This window comes from Opisthocomus hoazin, chromosome 1 (genome assembly GCF_030867145.1).
Source record: "Opisthocomus hoazin isolate bOpiHoa1 chromosome 1, bOpiHoa1.hap1, whole genome shotgun sequence".
NCBI classification, from domain to species: Eukaryota; Metazoa; Chordata; class Aves; order Opisthocomiformes; family Opisthocomidae; genus Opisthocomus; species Opisthocomus hoazin.
In genome coordinates this window covers 157,132,806-157,156,049 of record NC_134414.1, presented here as the reverse complement: position 1 = coordinate 157,156,049, position 23,244 = coordinate 157,132,806, and the positions used below count along the sequence as shown (strand labels likewise).

Here is a 23,244-nt window from a genome sequence, read left to right as displayed (position 1 = left end):
ACTGATTTATTTGGGATTAAACTGGTCCTTTACAGCCATATTTATCATCAATGGTTCCATACAGAAGAGAATAGTGAGATCTTTGTAGCTAATCTTTGTGGGAGTCTTTAGGCCAAAAATAATTCCCACAAACACTTTCTATCTGTCCTTCCCTGTATGATTAATCCCTCACTTCATACCTATTTTCAAAATGGAGATACCACACTGGGAGATTCAAATCTTGCCCTTGGAAGGCTAATAGTGCATATTTTGTACAAGTGAGTGAAAAGGTGGATGTTACGAGAGGAGATTACATATCCAGTTAATAAGGCAATGTTTCAAGTCCAGACCTGCAGGATCCTTGGATCATAGACAGTTACTGTATTTTTCAAGGTGCTATTTTTCTTTCATTCTGGAATGAAAGCAGGCTTCGCTTGACAATTACGCATTGGGAGCCCTGCGTAAAGCATCCCTCTGCCAACAGATTGATCCTTGGGTCAGCTAGGTCTAATCACACCAAATTCTCTGGAATGAAGACCTATATGGCAGTAAAGAAAGGTTGGTCTTTGACTTAACAGTATTATTTTAGGACTGCATGGATTATGGTTCTGTGGTGCAGTGGGTTAACACGGAAAGCCTGAGGCTGAGTTCAAACCTTATTTCAGATCAGTAAAAACCGGTTGTGGACGGCAAGAGTTGGGACGTATATCCTGTAACACATCAGAACGCTATTAGAAAACTTGCTACACTCATCAAGTCTGCTCAGAGACAACCTGAGAAGCAAAAAGCCAGAGCTGGGCAAGGTTTGAGGTGTTCTGCCGGTCAGCATTGCAATATGCTGGCAAGAGTTACTAAGAAAACTGCCTCAATGTCTGCTCACAGTATCCTTGGCTCCAGTGATTACTTCCAGTTGCTCGACTCCATGAGCACCAAGTTTTTGAGGAACACTTGTCTGGAAGTGAAGCTGAGGAGAGAGGAAGGGGCGATACAGTGGGGCATATAAGAAACACATTTATTTTCAAAAAGAGAAAGAAAACTCCAAATAAACAAATGTGATAGTGGATATGCTCACATCTTTCTCTTGTAACGAGAGGAAAAAAACCCTCAAATCAGCTATACTTGGACTTCTATTAAATAGCTTTGTAGTGTCAAAAAATCCCAGACCTCTAGCAAAACATGCCCACAGAAAACCACTAGAGGGAAAATTCAATATATCATGAAGCTAGGCAGCAAATTCTGTTTGGGATTTTCTGTTGTATGAACTTGCATCACTGAATTACATGCCCCAGAGGCACTTTCTTCAGGTGGACAATCATCTCATTTTACAGTGGCCGTGTCAATTTGAATGGCTGGTGAAAAGGCTACTTGGGCACACTGTATTATGGCTGAATATCATGTCCGTGAGATCTAGCAATCATCAAGCCCCACTTCAGCCTGCTTGGGAGGTTGTAAGCGGACTAGAACAACGAAAATGCCTTGAACTGCCCTGTGCAAAAGTTTAAATTCCTCAGCGTAGGAGGATTTAGCTCTATTTTAGACAGAGGTGGAGAGGGGCAGAGGGTGAGAGTGTAGATTGAGCAGGCTGAAGTATTACATGCTGATCACTGGATGTTCCCACTAAAAGCACTGTTTTCTTCTGAATGTAACTCCTCTTTCCAACTCTACCACTCCCTGGAGAGAGTTACAACAAATGTATGTGCTGGCTCTCCTTGTCTTGCTTTGCAAAAGGCAATTCCTACAGCAGGAACAGAAAATTATTTATGATAGAATTTCACACATTTTTCTGGGTGCCTAACGAAGCTTGAACTTGAGTGGAGCTGAGAGGGTGCTTATTGTTGAATTTTTTTCGAGATCACTGCACAACAAACAGAAACTGAATAAGCAATTAAGCTAACTGGCTTTAAAACTCATATTGGCTGAGGATTAAGGTAATTATGTCTGCGCTTACACACATTCATTGCAGCTTTAAACAGTCTTGCTTGCTGTTTTGTTGCTGATGTGGTTCTAAAACTAATCTGAGTTGTTGTCCTGCTGTTAATTACCACAAAGGTTACAAACACAAGCTCTCCTTGCTATAAATACAGCTATGTTATTTGCATTGCATGCTCAAAGGAGATGTAGGCCTCTTTTGGTAGGTTTATACAAACAGAACCAACAGTTTCTTCCTGTATCAAAGAGTTTACAATACCTTAGACTTAAGAGATCAGTTAAAATAACACACAATAGGTGGGTTTGGTATTGTCATACAGTGATTATCACCATCAAATGAGGAAAAAAAATCTATTTTTAAGTTTTTGTGAAAAGAGAGACTCTGGGAAAGCAGTATCAGCCTCCCCAATCTCACTGGCAGGGCAATGTGGATTCACCTTCTGGGTTACAAATAAGTTTCCTTCTAAATGGCTGGAATGCAGGGGAGGGGAAAGGAAGGGAAACCCCCTCATTCTCCTTGTGTAACAAGGAGTCACAGCATGAGAACCTCTCCCTGGCAGAAGTAATCTGTAATTGACAATGGTTTTCTTTGCAGCCAGGGCTAAAAATGGTTTAGCTGCAAACAGACAAAAGCGAAACATTTTAATGCTCTTTAAGAGCGCAAGGGCTGCTTACACAGGCACCCTACACGCACGGTGACTAGCTGGTGGCACCAAGCGAGCAGCAAGCTTCAGAGTTCCTGAAAACCAATGAATTTTCATATACGGGCATGAGCACAAACACAGGAGAGAAAAAAATTCTTGTAATGGGCAGATTCACAGAGGGCAGAGTCACAAAAACTGGAGGTTTATTCTCCAGGATGTCCAGGCATTCATATGTGTGATCTTAGGCGAGCTGCTATATTTGGCATCACCATTCCTGCCTGAAAAACTGAGAAATACTTCCCTCTTCACAGAGAGTATGAATGTGTGTAAGACGCTTTGTACGATGGGTGGTAGCTCTGCAAACAACCAGAACAAAGTCTGAGACTTTGATAAAATTTCCCTGCAATCTTAAAGCAGCCTCTGAGGTCTGCAATGAAAGGACATTGAGGAAATGACATGAGGTGGGACAACCTCAGAATTTCACATGGAATATGAAGGAACCTTTTTACTGAAACAGGTAAAACTGCCTCATGCTGAAGTGAATAATCATATGAAGAAAGTTATGCAGCAACAGCTTACTTGTATTTCAACAGCTTGAAAAACATTGCTAACATGAACTGTATCTCCATAGCTTTGTTCTTCTTCACTGATTCTTTCCTGTGAATCAGACACAGCCACAGACTTGCCCAGGGATGCTGCAGGTCGTGAAAGGGAAAGCTTACCAGCTGCTTCCATGGGCATTTTGCTTAAGGTTAGCAGAATCTGTTCCTTGATGTTAGTGGTGAACTCATCTGGAGATGAACTCCCTGTACACTAGAGAGGCCACCTGAACTAAATAGGACTCAGCCCCAAACAATGTAGATGCCTACGGTCCTAAATAAGCATGTGGTAAACATGTTGATACGTAACTGAAAGAAATCTTTATTTTAAAAATGAAAACCAAAGGAGAAAGGCAATGTTGATAGCAAGATCATATGTCATAGAAACTCTACTATGAATCAAAACAACAGATGTAACATGAACAACAGCATCTTTTATAAATAAAATTAGACTTTTCTATTTCACACATTGGAAAGGCTAATATGCCCAAACTAAATTCCCCTGAATCTCTCACTAACATTCTGTGGTCAGTGTTGACCAGCTGTTACAAAAAAAAACCAACCCGTGGATGATTGATATTCCAGCAGAGTCACTAACCCCAAACCACATTTTTCTGTCAGACCTGACATTAATAGCTGTAACCACTTCCACTAACTATATTCTCTTCGCAGACAATGAAGCAAGCACAGGTGATTCATACATCAGTGATATCTTGATCCATATTCACTCTCCTTCTTTCTTTATTAGCAGGTCTACTGACTACATGAGGCACCAATTACCACCTTCAGCACCAGACAGGAACTAAATTATCACAGCGCTCCTTCCACGGAGCAGGCATCATGCCATGTTTGCTGCAATCCATCTCTGGGGCCCAAATACCCCAGACTTCAAACAGGAAGTAACTTTGTCCTCCCCATTTCACACTACAAAAAACCAGTGTTTCTGGAACTGGAGGAACTTCTCCAGCCCAAAAACTCTCTGGGCTTGCACTACTCTGTGACAGCAACAGATAAGCTGCAGTTAACGAATCAGTCAAAGTACCATGTAGAGGCAAACAGAGTGCCTGCCCTTGCTCACTGACAATGGAAAAAGCAGGATGGTCAGATCATGTTCATATTTCCATGTCCAATCACACAAGGGAGAGAAGATCAGCTGCTGCTTCATTCCTTGCATGGTAGGTACTGCTACCAGTGACTCCCTCATTCAGTAGCCCAGGCACAGAAACAAAACTCAGTTGAACAACATCTACAGAGCTGCTTCTAGTTTCTTATTATCATGATAGATATGTGATTATTTATAGGTAGCTTTCAAAGCCTATTATTAAGACTTTACATAATGAACAAATAAATTTTGCACCAGCTCTTGCCTAACAAGCATGCAGGGCTTGACTTTTCTCTTGAGTTTTTCACTAGTGTAATTAGTGACTCCAGTGGTGAAACCTCTAATTCATACCACAGCAAGAGCGTGTCACGACACATGAAATTCATGAACCAGAAAGTATTCCTAACTGTCTCTTAATAGCTCATGAAGAGGAGGTTTCTTTTTAGCATGTTGTCCCTATTTTTAGCAGGTGCATCAAAACCTGACAACTTACCCTAGTCTGACATGATCCTATGATCCTACAGTGTTATTTCTACCTATTCATGTGGCACTAACTGTGCCACTGTCCACTCTTCCCATCCTGTCCCAGCTTGAAGCCAGCCTTGCACTGACTCCTTTGTGTCTAATCACACACAGTCAGGGTGGAGCAGGCTTCTCAGATGACGGAAGTACCGATGAGACACAATGGAAATTTTTCAGAATGACATCTGTATCTTCAGACCTTGGTTTCTCTTTGAACAAAAAAGCTCTAAAATACTAATGCTGTTTTGGACTTCATAACTTTTATGTGTCCAAACCCCATGCAAATAATTTATATTAATAGAAAGGCAATTCCTGCACAAAATTTTAATTGAGTATGTCCTCCTTCCCCTTCTCTCTCTAATGATGCATGCTCATCTTTGTAGCCTTTTCTAGGAGGCTTTTAAAGTTACGGAGATCAAATGCTTAAAGTGTCTTTTCTGCAAAAGTACATGGTAAGTACTTAAGCTGGAAATCAGTATGCACTTAATTAGTCAGAGAATACATAAGATCATATGACTTTGATAACAAATCATGACATGCACAGCAAACAATACAAACGACACTTCATTTGAATTCTCACAAAACACTTCCATTGCCCCTCCATAAAGAGATTCTGTCAGGCAAAGGTGAGCTCACACATTACACTCTTTTTTCAGTTTAAATGTTGCAAATGTTCTATTCCAATAAGTTACTCCAAATGACTCCGGTGTAAATAAGATCAGCCTCTGTCCCATTAAGATTATAGCAAATCAGAGGATTTGAATATTGGGTTCTTTGCCTCAGCCTATTCCACTACACCACATGGATTTTCCCACTTCAGCAGGACACTGGCACTCCTATTACTAAAAACACTGAAACAAAGCATTTCCAAAGATCTTCTAAGCCCATCTGAGAAAATGGAAGTCTGGTAGGGCTTTTCTAACTTTACCTCCTTTGACAGTAAGATTAAAATCTGTAGTACAAATTATTTAATTACAAAAAAAAAAAATCCATGGAAAACTACAAAGAGTAAAACAAATGAGGTGTTACCTTGGCAGGTCCGTTCATCTGTGAGCAGTTTATAGCCTTTCTGGCAGCTGCACTCAAAGCTGCCAACCGTGTTTCGGCAGAAATGGTCACAGCCGCCGTTGTTTACCAAGCACTCGTCAATGTCTGCAAAGAATGAATGGGCAAAAATTGAGCTCATGACAGCAATGCAGTGGTTCAGGGCAGGAGCACAGGAGTTTGCTCAGATCCCCAAGGAGGCTGCTGTCCCTGTTAGGAATCTGGCTGGTCAGATGTATCCCTTCCCAAACCTTTCTGCCAAGGCTTAGGAGAGAGCTATGGGCTCCGAGTTGTTCTGGAGACAGAGGTATTTCTCTCAGAACTGGAACCAACAGGTGACCCAAGCTGAGGCACTCTGATGTTAAAGAACATCCAGGGAAGCTTCTTTGTAACTGTGGTGGTCTGCCTGACAGAAGACTTCAGCCTGTGTAAGACATTAATCCCTTGCCTTACATAGGAACTATTGAAAGCCGAGAACACATGAAAAACTGAAATAACAACAAACATGAAGTAAAATTTATTTGAATTCTGAAAAAATACTTCCATTATCCATACACAAACAAATGTAGGGATACCTTTGTTTGGAATTAGCGTCATATGCTAGTTTCTGCATTATGAAAACAGTGTTGCTGAATACCCATTTTCATGTGTTTAACTTTTCTGATCTGGTGCCACAGAAGAGCAACTGCGAGTGCATGCGAAATGTTGCTTTTTCAGTGTTCTGAAGGCAGAGCATCTACTGCCTTTATTTGAAAGCCATATATATGTATGAAGGATGGGATCAATGGCTCTAACTTAGATAATGAATACAAAGTGCACTGATGAACTTGACAAGACCTCTGTTCTGAATTTCAGACTGGTGATTGTACTTCCTCCACCTTATAACTTCTCCCAAAGGTGTTGAAGAACTGAGATGACCAGTCCCTTTTCCATTCCATAAAAGCTTGTGCATTAAGTACATAATATGTCACAGAACGTCATTTGAAATACAGGGCATCATTCCACCCTCCCCCACTTATAAAACCATGGATCCGCGTTTATCTGAAAACGGAAAAAAGTACTTTTTTTTTTTTTTTCTCTCCCCAGGAGAAGAACAGTGCAAAAAAAATGCTCTTTTTAGGGATGCATACAGTGAAGAAGTAATATGTCATATAGCCTTGGCTGCCCACTTCTGGAAGTGAAAACCGTATCTTTCAGAAAACTGAGCAGAGAGTGACATTTCCTATTGAACAGCCTCTTGCTACAAGAGCTTTGAAACTTTGAGGTAACAGCTGGCCATTTAAAAAGCAAATCTTGCAAAATGTAAATCTGGGTGCCAGCAGAGCTAGTATGTTGAGATGGAAATTTATCAAAGACAGCATGATGCTGGTGAGTGAAGGGTGCATTTAAACACTGTTTGAATTTAGTATGACTTTTAGTGGACGTCAGTCATTTATTTTTGAAAACATATGATTACTGACATGGGAGAGTAGTATGGTTCCTGCCACATTTCTGCGTGTAAAATATAAACAACAGCAAGAGGAGTGAGAAGGTAAATCTAGAAATTCTAATAGCTGAGAGGCAAATTCAGCCCTCTTTTCTAAATGCCACTTTGCTGCACTGACATTGACAGAAACGTGCTCAGGACGACATAGTACTCAAATAAGCAAGAACAATGTATATTGTTATAAAGGTTTGCTTCTGAGTTGCATTTGTGGCAAAGAGGAAACAAATTTGCTCTGAGACCCTCTGAACTAATACTACTGCTTATTACTTTCATGTCTAGGTCTGCAAAGGAGTGACTTTTGCATTCGGTCCTATTAAAAGCATGAGGGTAAACCAGTAGGTAGCAGCTGTGGTGGTATCACGCCCTGAGTGCTTTGCACAAAGCCAGCTGAAATCTTTCTGTCTTAGGTAACAAAATTCTCAAACTGATCTGAAACCAGGAGTCTTGTCTGTTGTCTGTGGTCCTCCAGTTTTGGTGATTAGGCCAGCCAAGAACAGACAACCTTAGGCTCCCAACCTGATAAATCTGGTGAAGAACACTCTGAGGATTGCTCTACATAATACCATGAGGCAGCAACCCATTTGGTTTCAGCTGTGATCACCAGCACAGGTCAAGATGAGCAGTGCAAACACAAGACTTGTAGACCCAGTTCCTGCAGGCTGGCATTTTCAGTTGTAGAAGTGATTCCTCCCAGCTCCATTATGTGCAACGGGGTCTTATGATGGATTACGACAACAGTCCCATCCTTTTTCACAGCACAGGTGTACCTAACTATAGTTTAGCTTGCCCTGACAAAACTGTTGGACAAACAGAATTGTGAATCAAAATTACTGATATATTATGCATCATAAGCACACAGAGTAGCCATCCATCATGAAGAAGGTCTCTTTTAACTGTTATAAGAACAACATGACCTTTGGGCTACTCTGCTGCCTGAGATTGCTTGAAGCAGAAATTACTTGCAGCCTGTCAAACACCATTCTGAAGTAAGGATTGATGTTTTAAACCACGGCCCCTGGATTTCACACGTTACATTCCAAATTCCAGTCTCACTAACTTTCTTTTCAGGGTCTCTGAAGACCATAAGGGACAAAAAATTCAACACTCCTGGCCTCAGAGGGTAGATTTGAAGCTGTTAATCACTGTAATTCCATTGACAACGCAGTGTATCAGTTTTACACCAGCAACTCTTTGGAATAACCCTGAACCAGGATCTGGGTAAAGCCTGGGAGAGTCCACAGGAAAAGAAAGTATGGAAAACATGACGTGGCCTTTTGAAACCAGGACCATCAAAACAGAATAGAGGTCAAAACTGTTAGCTGCAAAAACATTCTAAATAACACGAACAGCGCCAACTTCTCTGCTTTCACTGTATTTCTTTCCATGGCCACAGCAAGACTGACAAGGCATGTAAAAATTATTTCACTCTATGGAGAGAAATGCATTGCTGCATTTCACTTGAAAGAGAGTAGCATCCAACCGTACCATGTCTAACTGAATCACAGAAATTGCACCAAGTCTATATCCCCGCTATTTTTCTTTCCATAGCTATAAATAATTTGTGTTATGAGCTGTGTGAAAATAAATGATTCCACTGTGTGAGAAAGTGAGGCCCCACTTATCTTTAAATTGATGGGCACCCAACTTTGTCAAGTGCCTGTTGTGAACTTCACAGAGAGTATGCATGTCTGCCTACCATGTAGGGAAAGAGAACACAGTGGAAACACATCGTGGTATCTCTACCAGCTTTGAAATTACTTAGACAAATCTCCCCATGCTATTATTGAGACTGTCTGTAGAGGAGTCATAAACGTGGTGTCTTCAAACGTAGTTCTCAAGTGGCTCCTCTTCAACTGATGACGCAAGTCAGAGAAGAACAGCTCAAACTTTCCGCAGTGCTCTGCTCCCCTGCATCCCCAGGAATGCGGAAGTATATAAAGAACTGTATTTCTCCATGGGGGAGTCGTATGTAAAATGCCCTGATGATCAGTGTTCAGACAATGTGCTGGTCATTTAAGACTAGGAGGTCTGATGGGCTTTCAGTACATTAGCAATGAAATCCCAAAGGATTTCTCTTAATGCAGTAAGTCAATATTGTTAAATGATACCTTGCTCATACAAGCTGCTGATCTGCTACAAATACCAAGCGATGTGCCCAGCACAAATGGGACACATGCAGAAATGGAAAATACAGACCAACGAACAACCACAGAAGCATTAAAATTTGCTAGTCAAAAATGTCAAGTGAAGGCATGGCATAACAGGCAACTAAGCACTCCAGCCTCCCATGAGCCCTGAAAATGGTTCATTCCCCTTCCCCATGCACTTCAAACCAAAGCAAACCTATGATTTTCACAAAGGCAGCTAAACCCTTCCTTAAAGTTGTAATATTTTGGGGAAAAAAACAATGGTAGATACTAGTCTGGAGATGAAACTCAGCAACACTATCACAAAAGCTGTGGGTCTGTCTGAACACAGAAAGACACCCTGGGTCATCTTGCTATTCATAAACAGTGGAGAAGTTCCACTCCCGCTTCTGTGACTTGCTGTCTTCTCTATGTGCATGTTAAATATAAGTCCAGGCATGCAGCAAATCCCAGAAGCAAAGGCTTGGCATCAAGACAAGACGCTCTGGTGAAGTCAAGCACGACTACTCTCCAGATCTGCTTCTGTGATCCTAGAGCCTTGTGGCATTTGCTAATAAGTCATGGTTTTGGCACACAGATCCAAGGACTCTTTTAAAATGCCCTTTCTTTGTTGTTATTTCGCAAAGCTCTCCATGTTCTTTTGGACACTCAAAAGCTAATTTCAGAAGAATGGAAGGGGCAATAATTTTAGAAGAATGAAGGAGGAATAAACAGAATATTTCTGAAATAAATGATTATCCTAAGCTTTCTAAGGATCTCAAAATGAGGGAGGCAGTGGCATCAGCTTCAAATAAAACTTTTCAACTTTAAATAAAGGAACTGAAACTCAGATGCTTTGTGATAAGTTGCATAGCCACAGTTTGGTTAGCGGAAACACACGGCCCGTTATCTTTCTTTTCATGTCCTTGTGAAGATCAATGGGAATAACTGCTCCTGTTCCACTTGCACATTTTTAAGCTCTGCTCAGCGTAATTCATATTTGGAAGGACCTGGTTCTGATCAGGGAGTGTGTGTCTGTGCATGGGTGCGCGCATGTATGCATATAAACTCACAAAGGTTTGCCTGGCTGCATACAAGTCAGAAAACAAATTAAAAAGTAGGGATTTTAGGCAACTTAGAACTTCACATGTCACATAAGCTGCTTAAAGGCAACTGAAAGAGCAATCAACGTGCAATCTTCACTTAGCTGTTGAACAATGGTGGAGATGGAGATTTCCAAAGCCCCATCACAGGCGGAAGTGCGGCTTCTCCCTTCAATGGCTAGACAAATATTTGAGCTGATTGTGTCTGTCTAATCCTTTGCAGTTTTAAAATGCTGCCTAGCTCCAGGAAAACAATATATTCCCAGATCAATCTAAAATAATTATGGAAATTTCACACCCTTCTTGTTTTTATTAATGACAGCATGTTAGGATTAATAATGCTATTACCAGCACACAGTGGACATCAATACAGACATATTTTCTGCAAAGTGGGCTAGTCCGCTAGTTCTTCTTTTTCCATGCTTTCATAATTTTCATTTGCTTTTCTTTCCTTCTCTTTTCTCATGCTGCTGCAAATCACCACTGTCCCCTAAAGCTTGTAGCTAGTGTTGCCTTGTTGACACAGGTATTAGTCCCTTGATGCATGCAGACCACAAAGTACTTCATAAAGCAGCCACAAAACTTTTTAACCCCATGTCAGTGGTGGGGAAATATAGGCACAAAAAACCAAACGAACTCATCTACACTTGAATCTGAGCCCAGTGCACAACCCAACAGGCTACCTTACCTTGCTTAGATAGTGTGTCAATCAGCACAGGTTTGCACAAAACACATGTTGTTCCACATTACAAATATTACCAGAGCCACCAATGCTCAGATTGTAACTATTTTAATATTTGCCTGCCACTTTGCAATAAAACTTGAAATATATTGAGTAACTCCAGATTAACATAAGCATAACCTACAGGCTACACTTGCAACACTTTAAATAACATTTTCCACAGTGTCTTAAATAATGTGTGCCAGGGATATCTGATTAAGGTACATCAGGCCAGCTGCTGCCTGATCGTTTACAGGAAGTTAAAAATCCTAATTCTAGTTTTCCAGTAAGTTTATCTAGCAGTTTGGGCAAGTTGTAACACTCCTCTGCTTTACTTCATCTGTATAATGGGGTATTGGTAACTATCATTTGACATTTTCAGGACCAATACTTTAAAATGGATTATTATAATTGAACAAAGCATTACGAGTCAGTCATTTACTGTCAAAATCATTTAGTCAAATTACAGTTCTTTTTAATTTGTGGTCTGGGCTTCTGCATGGTTCGATAGAGCAGCATGTTCCATGCTAGTAGTGTTTTGCCCTGGAAGATTCTGTGAACATGTGCGGAACCATATAGCCGTCTTTACTTCAGCAAGTACATCTGCTGTTCCACCACTCCACTTCTGACGGCACAGTTCATTCCCTCTAACATTATTTGCATGCTTCTGGGAGGAATAATTCTATTTATGCATTGTCTTCTACTTGAGGATTTCAAAGGCTAGCAGCTTATCAGCTTCATTACGTTAAACCTACACAACACGTCTGCAGGAGAGAGAGGTTTAACTAATTCCTCTTTAACAAATGTGAAGCTGAGGCAGGTAGGGTAGCGTGACTTCCTTCCATCAGACAGTTACAAAATGAAACAAGGCATGTATTACACCACCTCTAACTGGAGTTTTGCACTTCAAGCGACATCCTCATTTTCCCTCCCACAGTGCTAATTAATTGTAATGTATGATAATCATCACTGAAATGAAGTTCCACTAAGTAGCAAATGAAGGTTCTCTGCTTAATTAGCTGTATGGCTAGGTTGTGGGGCAAGGCATTTTCCTAATCAACAGAATTAAAACTAGACTGGGCAGACAGGAATGAGTGTAATTAAAATTTAATCTCCCTCATCCTGAAAACAGGCTGCCCACAAAACAGAGAGCTTTGTGTAAATGCTCTGAGAGCATGGAAAGGTTGAGGCAGGTTTCAACACATCTCCCTCACATCACTTTCTCCATTTTCACCTGTTATCTTTGCAATTTCACGAAGAAACCCGTCTTCCAACACAGATGGTAATCTGTCACATATGGATTTAGGTGTCAGCTATTCTCCTCCAGGACATATCCACTCTGACATTATCCACCAACCCATCAATAAAAGAGTCTGCCAGGCTGCCAAGAGATCAATCCCCTTGTAAAACAAACATTATGTCCTATTATTTTCTTATTACAGTTAATTAGATTTATAAAACACAAAAAGCTTCAAAAGTGAAAAACTTCAAAATGCTGTCAGAATAGTTTAGGCCCTGATTTCTCATTTGTGAAAGGGAAGGGATTTACTAAATCTGATGTGAAAAGAAAGGATTTTTCATTTAAAATTTTTGCTGAACACTGAATTCTTTTTTAAACTTAAAAACATGTTAGTGCAATGCCACAAACCCAAACAGTGCAAGCTGTTTTAGGCTGTTACACCAGAACGTGGAGCAGAGACATAAAGAAATAGACTGATAAGAGTATTTTACTGTCTAGGCCGAGCTAAATGCAAAAACCACTCCCTTCCCCACCCTAAGCCATAAGAATCCCAGAAAACCAAGTTAGTTTTCCTCCTACTGTAATATTTTATCAATCAAAATGCTCTTTATAAAACACCAGAGAAGGAGATCTAAGTGTGCAGTTAGGACTCCCATCTGTATTTAGGGACCACAAATCACATCTCTATTTCACAAAGCACGTGGAAAGCACAGTCCATCAGACTCTGGGAAACTCAGATGGTAACTGTGACCGTGTGAGTACATCCAGACCTGGCGGCTGTGGTGAAAGTGCTGGTACAGGACTAACCAATTACATTGGGCTGACAACTTATGGACCTTAATTATTCACACAGCCACTATAACTGTAATAATTCTATGTTTAATGTTTCTGCATTTTATGCAGGAGGAGCTGAGGCAGAAGTTGCTGAAGGTTACAAGTAATGACAACAGTAAAGGAGTCAGTTCAGTGTCTCTTAAGGCATATATCAGTCAAAACTGGGGAGCTGACATCACTGGGTATCTTCTCTGTACTAGGTCTCACTAAAACACAAGGCCTTGGTCTTACATTATTCAGTTTTTCCATTTAATCTCAATGAAGAGCACACAGGCAAATGAGCAAGCTGTGCACTATCAGACCAAGAAACAAGAATCCCTAGACTTAGCATATTAATACCAACTCCATTTACCTTTACTCATAGTTGTTTTCATTTTCCCCCTTGGAATTGTTCTCTGCACAGGAAAGTTGTGTGCTTGTTTCCAAGAATCTCAATTAGCTTCTAAAAAATGTGTTTGCTTTAATTAAATAAAATTTTAAAATAAAGTTGGTATTAAGGGCAGTTTAAGATACCAATGGTCTCTCTAAAATCCCACTGAAATTATGCTAGCTTTCCTATGATAAGGCTACGCCTGCTGAAAAGCACAGCTGAGTGCAATTAGCCCATGGTAATCCAAATGCCCTGTAGCTGACAATGAGTCAAAGAAAATTGGCTGGTGACCAAAAATTAACCCTCCAAAACTTTTTGAAGACATTACTTCAACCAACCAGGGATCAGTTCTGTACCAGGGAAAAAAAATACTTCACTGAGAGCAAGATCCAGCCATATAAAAAACAAGCTGTATTTCATGATGCAAAAAGCAATAATAAAAGAATGAAAAAAATACTGTAAGTTTTGAATGTTGGTAGCTATGATTTTGTGACTAGTCAACTCCTAAATTACAGAAAGCACAGCACACTTCTACATAATAAACTGTGGTTGCTGATCCTCAGGGAGCTTTATACTGTTGAATAAATGCAAGGTCTTTTCAACAACTAAAATGCAAAATATGACCCTCCAAAGCATTAATAAAGGATTTGGCATTTTCACAGGGGAGCTTCACAAAGACAAATAACAACTGCAAGTTTCCAGGGAACAGGGATATTGCCCAGTCATGAAAAAACCCTAACTTAGTACATGTGAATTTATTTTGTGGGGATAGATGGAACCCTTGGGAGGGAATGAAGCTGAATGGGTTACGTGGCAGCTGACCCAAGTCTGCAATTTTTTAATGGAAGATAATCTGTTATATTATATTTGTCTGTCGTGAACAAGTCTACAACAGACAAATGAATTGTATGTCTTTAACCTAAAAAAAAAAGCAATCCCCCCCAAAAATAGGGAAGGGGCAGTGAAAGTTTCACTCACATTTTGGAGTAGATAAATTTGCAGCAACAGTTAGAAGGCAGATGTTATCCGCAGTTTTATTTCTTGGATTCTGCTCTTCACACTCTCTTTTTCTTTGTTTTCCATTCCGTTTTCTTCTTTCTGACAAATTTCACCTGTGTTGGTATCTAAAATTTGCATGTCCTCTCATTTTTTTTTTAAATCTCATGGGTTTATAATGTCGTTTTTCCTCACTGTGGCCTGGAACTTCAATTCTCTCTTAGCAAGTCTGGATCAAATGATGTCTATATATCTAAAATTCACTGTTCTGATGCCCAGTCAACATAGATACTCATCAGTCAGTGTCCAGTTGCTCACTTTTCTGATCCCCTCCCTAGGCTTCTGAGCACTTGCAGCCATCCACCACCAAGAGTTTTCTATCTTTTTTTCCCCAAATCCCACGCGTTTTCTGCCAGTGACCAGCATTTTTCTGTCTCTGCAACATCTCCTCCACCATCTACGGTTTTACCACCAACTCTGCTGACCTTCTCCTCTCTCGGTGCCTCCCTCTACCCCTCGGTCAGACACTCTGTCATCTCTTCACATGCCAGATTTGCCTCTGCGCTGACAACAGTCAACTCCCTATTTTCTTTCAAAAAGCGGGGAAAAAAGTAGAATCCTCATTCTGAGTGACCTCCCAGTCTTCTCAAGCCTTGAAACAGTTGTTTCCAGGCAGCAGCGCTAGGCCAGATGACTATGGCCCTCTCACTGGACATGGCACCGAGCTTTCTACTGAGCTGCTGCAGCTGCCTGCCAGACGCTGTCGCCATTTTCCTCACATTGGGTTGATCTTATTCGCTCTTTGTCTTGAGACTGGATAACGATGATGTAGTCAATAAAACGACTGTGGCCTCAGCAATACGGCGATCACAGACAGGCCTTAATGTTTGCTTCTCTAATCCACATTTAGGCAGCTACTTTGAAAATGTTTTTGTAGCTACGTGGGAGCTTGTGCTCTAGTCTGATTTCCTAGTCTTCTCCATCTCTCCTAAAACAAGCAGCTCTTCTGATAATCCGAACTTGACCATTGCTCTTCCATCAGTTACTCAGTCTTCCCTCTCTCAGTCCTGATCTTTATGAGGTTTCTTCTGGACACAGGTGGCCTTGCATCTCGCTCAAGGCTACCAGAACAAAAACAACCTCAGAACTACCTCTGTTATTTAATATTCCCTTTTCATTTTAGTCTTACACTTGTCACTCCTATCAAATAAATTTAGAAAATTTCCTTTGCATCTTCTTTTTTCACCAACTACAAGCCTACCTGTTATCTCTGCAGCGTAGTCCATGCATATGGCTGATTCATACGTCAAAGAACTCCCTGTAGCAGCATTTACTGGGTTGCACTAGAACCCAGATTTCTCGGTGCTTTCCCAAACAGGTTACAAAGTTTGTGTTCTCAGTGCTCAAGCACTGAACAGAATCACTGTTTTCATAACAAAAGTCCTTATTTTCCTCTCATTTAATGTTGTTTTTGTTACTTTTGTCTTTGGTTAGGCAGCTGCATCTGTTGTTTCATAGTCCTAAATCTGTTGGTCATCTCTTTGGCACAAATGCCTCTATTTCCTTAATCACATGGCCTTTGTCGGAAGAGGAGGAGTATTAGGAAGGGGAAGAGACAGGGAGATCTTTTGCTGCTGCTGCAACATCTACCCAGAAAATCTGTTGGTTTCCAAAAATCACTTGAGCAGTTTGAGATTCACAAAAATCCGCCTTTACCATGAAGCTATCTGCCTGCTTCCTGAAAATGGCCTGTGATCTCATGATGCTTTAACTATGCAGAAGCACTGGAAAATGGTCAGAACTTGTTTGTCAGAAGGCATCTTAAAGAAAATTCAGCTATTTTAATTGAACATTTAATTGCACATTTAATCTGTGCATCGCATATACAGAAAATTACTATTTTTGTTCCTCCTAAAAGCACTAGTCTAGTTACTGGAGGACATACATTTTAATTGCCATCATTCTTCACATCAGTCTCCTGTTCATGAACATATTTAGGTGCTGACTTCTCATGCAAGGCAAAGACATTCCTCTGTCCATTCTCTATTCTGCGTCATACAATTTATGCATGCAAACATGTAAGAGTTTTTCATAGTTTTTTTCCTTGTTTTTAGGCTAGAAGATGGACCTCAGCCACAAGATTTGTATTTGCCGTGTGTTCAGCATGGAGAGGGCAAAGGTATTTTCTCTTTTGATTCATGGCTGTAGTGCCTTGTGATCATACCTCCTATTTTCTGATCGCTCTTTGCTTACATGTACAGAGCAGCAAACTCAAATGGTGTTTGTATTTGAACTTGCACGTATTTCTAGTTACCAACACTCGTAAGTTTTTAGAGCTCAAAAGCAGAGTCATGTAAGAGATCTGATGGAAGTAGAGTTGCTGTGTAATAAATTATGAAAACTAGATCTTGATTTGATTATTGAGAAGTTTACTTTTGGTTTAAGTTGATGAGAAGCAGGGAGAAGGTCGCTAGGGAGAAAGAATGCCTCAAAATAAACCACTTCAGTAAACACTCAAGGGTTAAAAGATGACACATACTTTAATAACTAACTTCTAAAATTCTACCCCCTGACTCCAGGCAGCTTGTGAACTGGCTTTGACAAACAGGGTACTGTCTGCTGTTGATAAAAATCAAGGCAGTCTGATTCCTCTGGAGTAGGATGTTTTTCTGAGGGAGTGACACAGAAGGTAGAAGTTAACAAGAGAGGAACTGGAATTTTTTGCTGCTTTGACTTTCATAGGTGAGTGGAGAACACAGGCCTCTTTGCATTACTGTATTAACATCCTTTTTTTCTCATATTTTGTTTCTATTGTTAAGATCAAGAAGAGTCACTTTATTCCTCACTGGTCAGACTCTGATGGGAAGTGGAATGGCTAACCCAGTTCAGATATATTTTCAAGGCAAGTAAGGTGGCTATGCTATAGGCTGGGATAGACTATTTGCATGTGCTTACGAGCATGTTATTGCGATAGCAGTCTATACAAAGGCCTGAGGGTGACAATCTGTCTTTTAAAAATGAAACAGCAATTTTCAAGGCCTTTTTTTTGAGGTTCTTGACTTGAAATCCCACAAGGATTCAGTTTTCTGAAATGTCTGAGAAATTTTCTACTAAACAGGCTGAAGTGTATCTGGCGATCACCTAAAAACCTTGTATCACTCACCACTCCCAGGAATCATGGTTAAAATGTTCTAACTGCATGGGTCACGTTCTTCACAGAGGGTCTAAGCACTCAGTATATGTCCATCTGTTTCCATTTGCAAAGTTTTGCATTTTTTTCCAGTGGAGATACCAAAATCGTAAATTAAAGCCTACTGGGAGTAATCCTGTCTTTCCCTTAGTTACTTCTGACAGACTCTAAACAACATGCATACTATTGCTTTGGGATATCCCAGAGCAATCCAACCCAGATAGCTTTATTTATGCGCAACAAGCAAAGAGAAGCTACTTCTTACCTTAAGTGAAAAGCTGCTCTCACTTGCACTGCTGCGCACTGTACCTTTCACAGAGAGTAAGGTAAAGGGACCCTTTCCCATGTGCTACTTTCCAAACCAACCCATGAATACAAGGCACTGCATCAGCAGAACTTTAACAAAAATAATGTGCTGTACACCAAATTACTCTAGCATCAAGAAGCAACAGTATGAACCAGTATTAAGAGTGCACCTGCTCTTATTAACTACACAAATTAGCTTAAAGATATGCCACAGAAGTAAATGGCCATTTCAGGTGCTGCCATTATCAAGGGAAATGCAATCAGCAGAGAAGGGAATAAGACAAGCAGGGCTCTGCCCTTTCTGGCTTTGCCAGACATCTTCTTCAAAAAACCCACTGCTGTTTGTAATCTTGCGACTGACATTTACACTGACATTTGCTGGTACTGCGGCACTCCAACTGCAGTGGAGTTGATGACCGCCAGCAACTTACTCCATTTGACTTTATTCCTTCACGCCATTTGCACGTATGGTTTTTCCCTTTTACTTGAGAGAGCACTGGAAAATGCTAATGGCTCGTTATGTCTAATGGCTCATAATGCTTATGTTTCTCAAAAACCCTAAGTCTCTAACGTGGAGGAAGCTAAACTGACCTCTTCACATGTCTTAAAAAAAATCATCATGTTGCTGGAGAAAGGTGAGCTGGAAGAAGCTCTTTTTGTATGACCTGGGACCTACTGGAGAGAGTCCAGCAGAGGGCTGCGAGGATGATGAGGGGACTGGAGCATCTCTCCTACAAGGAAAGGCTGAGGGAGCTGGGCTTGTTCAGCCTGGAGAAGAGAAGGCTGAGAGGGGACCTTAGAAATGCTTCTAAATATCTGCAGGGTGGGTGTCAGGAGGACAGGGCCAGACTCTTTTCAGTGATGCCCAGCGACAGGACAAGGGCCAACGGGCACAAACCAAAGCAGAGGAAGTTCCAGCTGAACCCGAGGAAGAACTTCTTCCCTCTGAGGGTGACGGAGCCCTGGCCCAGGCTGCCCAGGGAGGCTGTGGAGTCTCCTTCTCTGGAGATATTCAAGACCTGCCTGGACGCGGTCCTGTGCAGCCTGCTCTGGGTGACCCTGCTTTGGCAGGTGTGTTGGACTGGGTGACCCACAGAGGTCCCTTCCAACCCCGAGCATTCTGTGATTCTGTGACCTGCTGTGGGTGCCAATACAACGCCTATTGATGCTAATGCCATGTAATGTAGAGCAGGAACCAATATTCCTTTCACTGTGTGCAGTATCACAGATACCACACTAAAGAACGCTGCTAATGGGAGACGCACAGAAAGTAGCCTGCAGATCTCAAGTAGGAGTAGTCAGGCAGCTATGAGCAGATTTGCCTCTCTAAGCAACCTCTAGAAGTTTAAACTCTTGAGGAGATCATTTAAATTCCTTTCAATTTAAAATGCTGATGTATGTGAATGAATTCAACAGGGAACATGATTTCAGCTTTACAACAGGGTATCTTAGTGATTCTAATGCAACACATTCCTCGAAATAATGCAGAAAATAAATATCTAAATTCTGTGGCTGTGCACTTTCAAACTGAAGTGATGCACTTCAGTAGGGAACTTCGTTTGCCTTTCAGCATGCTACTTTACTGATGTCTTCTCTAATGCTTCTTATGCATTAAAGAAAAAGTCATGTATACCTTTGGTAAAATGATGCTCTCACTTAAACAGAAACCTAAGAATTTTCTGTGGCAATTCAGCCACAGAAAAATTTTGTATTTGGGTGATTACTTTCAAGGAGGTCTCTTTATAGGTAAGGAAGAAAACTAGAACAGTGCCCAAACCAAAAAGTAAAAAAGTTTTCATATGAATTCATTTGTGCCTGTCTTGCATTTGCCTCTTACGTGAGACAAATCTTAGTTCAGAAGATCTGCTCCAAACCTGTAGATTTGATTCTAAAGTCATTGAGACACTTCTATGATGTGAAAAATGTGGTTGTATGTGCCACTGAAGTTCTGTCTGCCTTGGTGTAAACTTGTCTGATGCATATATTTTACAGAGATTATCTCACATAGGGATAAATTTTACTGTCAAACTTCTACGGGTATGTAAAAAAAAAAGACAAGCTGAGTCAGGGATATTAACTAAACAAAAATGGAGTTCATCAATCCTACTGCAAAAACTTCCCCATTTAGGCAATCAGTGAAAAAACTACACTACTCTGAAACTTCTCCAATCAATCACAGTCAAACAAAGGTCATCTCATAACTCAAGCAAGCTGACAGTTGATGTACCAGATTAACAACTGCATCTTACTAATAATAAATGATAAAAATAACCTGCATCTCCTTCTGGTGTTCCTTTCTAAAAAAAGAGGAAACATTTTCAGTTTCATACGAATTGATCAGGACTGACAAGCTGCGATTCTAAAAGCTTTAGTAATTTAATCCAATTTAGAGAAAAAGCCTAAACCAAATTTTAAGTAATTTCAACTAATGGAATGATGGAGGAAATCATAACTGTTCACAGATACTCTGTAGCGAGGAAACGAAGCCAAATTGGCCAGCTAAACTGTTCATTGTGAGTTTTCTACTTAGTGTGTTCTGAGTAAAGAGGGAGGAAAGCCTTCAACATCTGAGTCATATTCTGGTACCAAACTGATGTCAAGCATTAATTTTAAACATTTAATGAAACCTTTCAGTTCATATTTAACAAAACATGACATCTTTTGCTTCATTGAAACTCTTTCTGTAACAAACTCTTTCCTCACAGAAACAATTCCATTTTCAAAATTTAATTCACTCTCAGGGTCTCACTTTTTTTGTATCCAAAAATAATTTAAAATGCATTTTCCTGCTGTAATATGCTGCAATTAAGAAAGATTAAAAAGAGCAATTGCTGTGTCAAACTAATAAAGCCAATGCAAAAATACCCTTTTATTTCAATAAACTTTCATTTGGTCCTTTGACTGAAATCGTTCTTTAATTTCTATGCTCCTGCTCTTCTTTTCTAGATTGCTTAATGATAAGGAAGGCTACACAGTTGAGTTACTGGACAAACCATTCAACGCTAAGGCATTTCTGATGCTCCCACTGTGGCACGGTCAAGTATTTAAGCGTAGAAGTGCCACATTTCTTTGCTGCATCTGAATGCCAAAGGATGGGGGCCTGTTTCAAGGAAGTAGGGAGCACAGCACATTGCTGGGTAACCATGACAATGAGACAGCAGGAAGAAGAAATGTTTGCCCAAACAGCATCCAGTCACATAACCCCAGCGTAACACCGCTCTAGTTAAACAATATGCCAGAGGGCTAAGAAGGGCTTGCTTAGTGTTGCACAGTAAATAAAACTCCCCATCTCTAGGTGGAAATGTGCAGGGACCTTTCTGTCTCCAAAATATATGTCCATGAGATCAGCTGGGCTCGGCAAAGATCTATTCGTGCATATGAATTAATACTGCTGTATTTAGCTGCAGCTGGTGGCAGATTATCAATGTAACATCACATTGCTACTAAACCCACTGACGTTCTAGCCCAGCTGAGTATCTACCGCCCCAAAACCCCAGTGTCAAGCTCACCTATGAAAATGATGCAAAACAGAAAGTTAGCTAAACAAAATTATACATCTCTTGCTATTACAAAACATCTCTGGGGCACAGCAAATTTAGGTGCCACTTCATAGATGTTTACAGAAAAGCCATATTTGAGATGTGGCTTTTGCTCCATAACCCTTAGAAATCCAGTTATGCCACTTGTCTCCTGCTTAAAAATGATATTTGCTCTGCCATTTGACTCTAGGAATTCAGCAAGTGCTGCGCAGTTCCTCTACATCTATGTGTACAGCGCCAGGAAGCTGCATTATTCTGGGGCACAAGAGTGCCTCGGGCATAGTTGCTTTGTTAAACCCCTGAGGCAGAGATGGAGCACATCAGACACATGGTCCTACATTTTACACCATGCCAGAAGCCTGTGGGCCTTCCTCTTGCTCTAATTCATTTCTTAGAGAACCCAAAAAGAAAGCTCCTGTCTCTCTCAGACGTCTTTTGCAGTAATTCCTAGTCCTTCTCTGCTGTAAGTCCTGCAAGCAGAAAGCTCCCTTGCTCAGCTTGTCTCCCATCCTTCTGTAGCTGCCCTTAGGCAGACAGCCCCATTATTGTTTGATCCAGTTTGGCAGCGGGATTTCAACAATCTTCAGAAACCTGTGCTAAATCTAATCTAGTCTGACTTCACTCCTCTTGAACCCCACAATTTTTTTTTGCAAATGAGTCTCCTGCTTTATCAGCTACATAAATTGTAATTAATATAATTAAACGCTAAACCGATGAATCATGCTAAACTGATGAACCATTCTGTGATTCTGTGAATCTTCTCACTGAGGGCAGATTACAGTGGGATGCATGAGAAGGGTGCTCAGCAGGAAGGATGCACAGAAACCAACAAGCAAGGGAGCTGGGGACCACAGAACCCCTGACATGCACAATAGAGGGGTTATTAAAAAGTGGGTAGGAGGCAATGAGCAATAACCATCCTGGGCCACTGTGCCTTTTAATCCTCTGGCTCCCTTTCCGCCTGCATTAGCTGACTCCTGTGGGATGACTTGGTGGGCACTTACGGAAGCAAACTACATTGTGTTGTCATGTGCCGCACAATAATCGACAGCGCCAGATGAACTCGGCATCAAGCTGGGATCACCTAGTTACAATGGTGGGAGAAATTAAATTGCATTAATTAGGGGGAGAATATGGAACTCTTTCTGCCTGGGAAGTATCTCTTCTCTTAGCTGACAAAAGCCTTCATGGTCTGGCTTATTAACAGCCAAGCTGATAGGAAAGCTGGAGGTAAGAAAGGAGCAATTTCCTTTGTGTGCCAACCCAGCGGAGGGAAGACTTGAGTTTGAGACTGACTGTAAAGAACAGCAAAGTTGAGGAATTTTTATGCCAGCCGCCATTAATACATCTGAAGGTCCCTCTAACTAGACCACAGACAGCACTTTTGCTCTTATTTCACCACAAGAGCAGATAAGTAATATATATAAGGGAGAAACAATCAGAGATAAAGAAGATTTTTTCAGCTTCCAGGAACCAAAACAATCTCCCGCTGTGGCCTACGCAGCTACCTGTAC

The 23,244-nt window shown here is 40.8% G+C and overlaps 1 protein-coding gene across 5 annotated transcripts in view; it reads right to left on the bottom strand.

Moving 5' to 3' along the window:
* Positions 1-23,244, bottom strand: part of SCUBE1 (signal peptide, CUB domain and EGF like domain containing 1) — a 218,334-nt gene that overhangs the window by 50,320 nt on the left and 144,770 nt on the right. For all 5 annotated transcript variants that reach the window (XM_075443399.1, XM_075443432.1, XM_075443410.1 and 2 more), the window contains one exon: positions 5,805-5,927. In XM_075443399.1, coding sequence (XP_075299514.1) covers positions 5,805-5,927 — 123 coding nt within the window. The remainder of the gene's footprint in view (positions 1-5,804; positions 5,928-23,244) is intronic.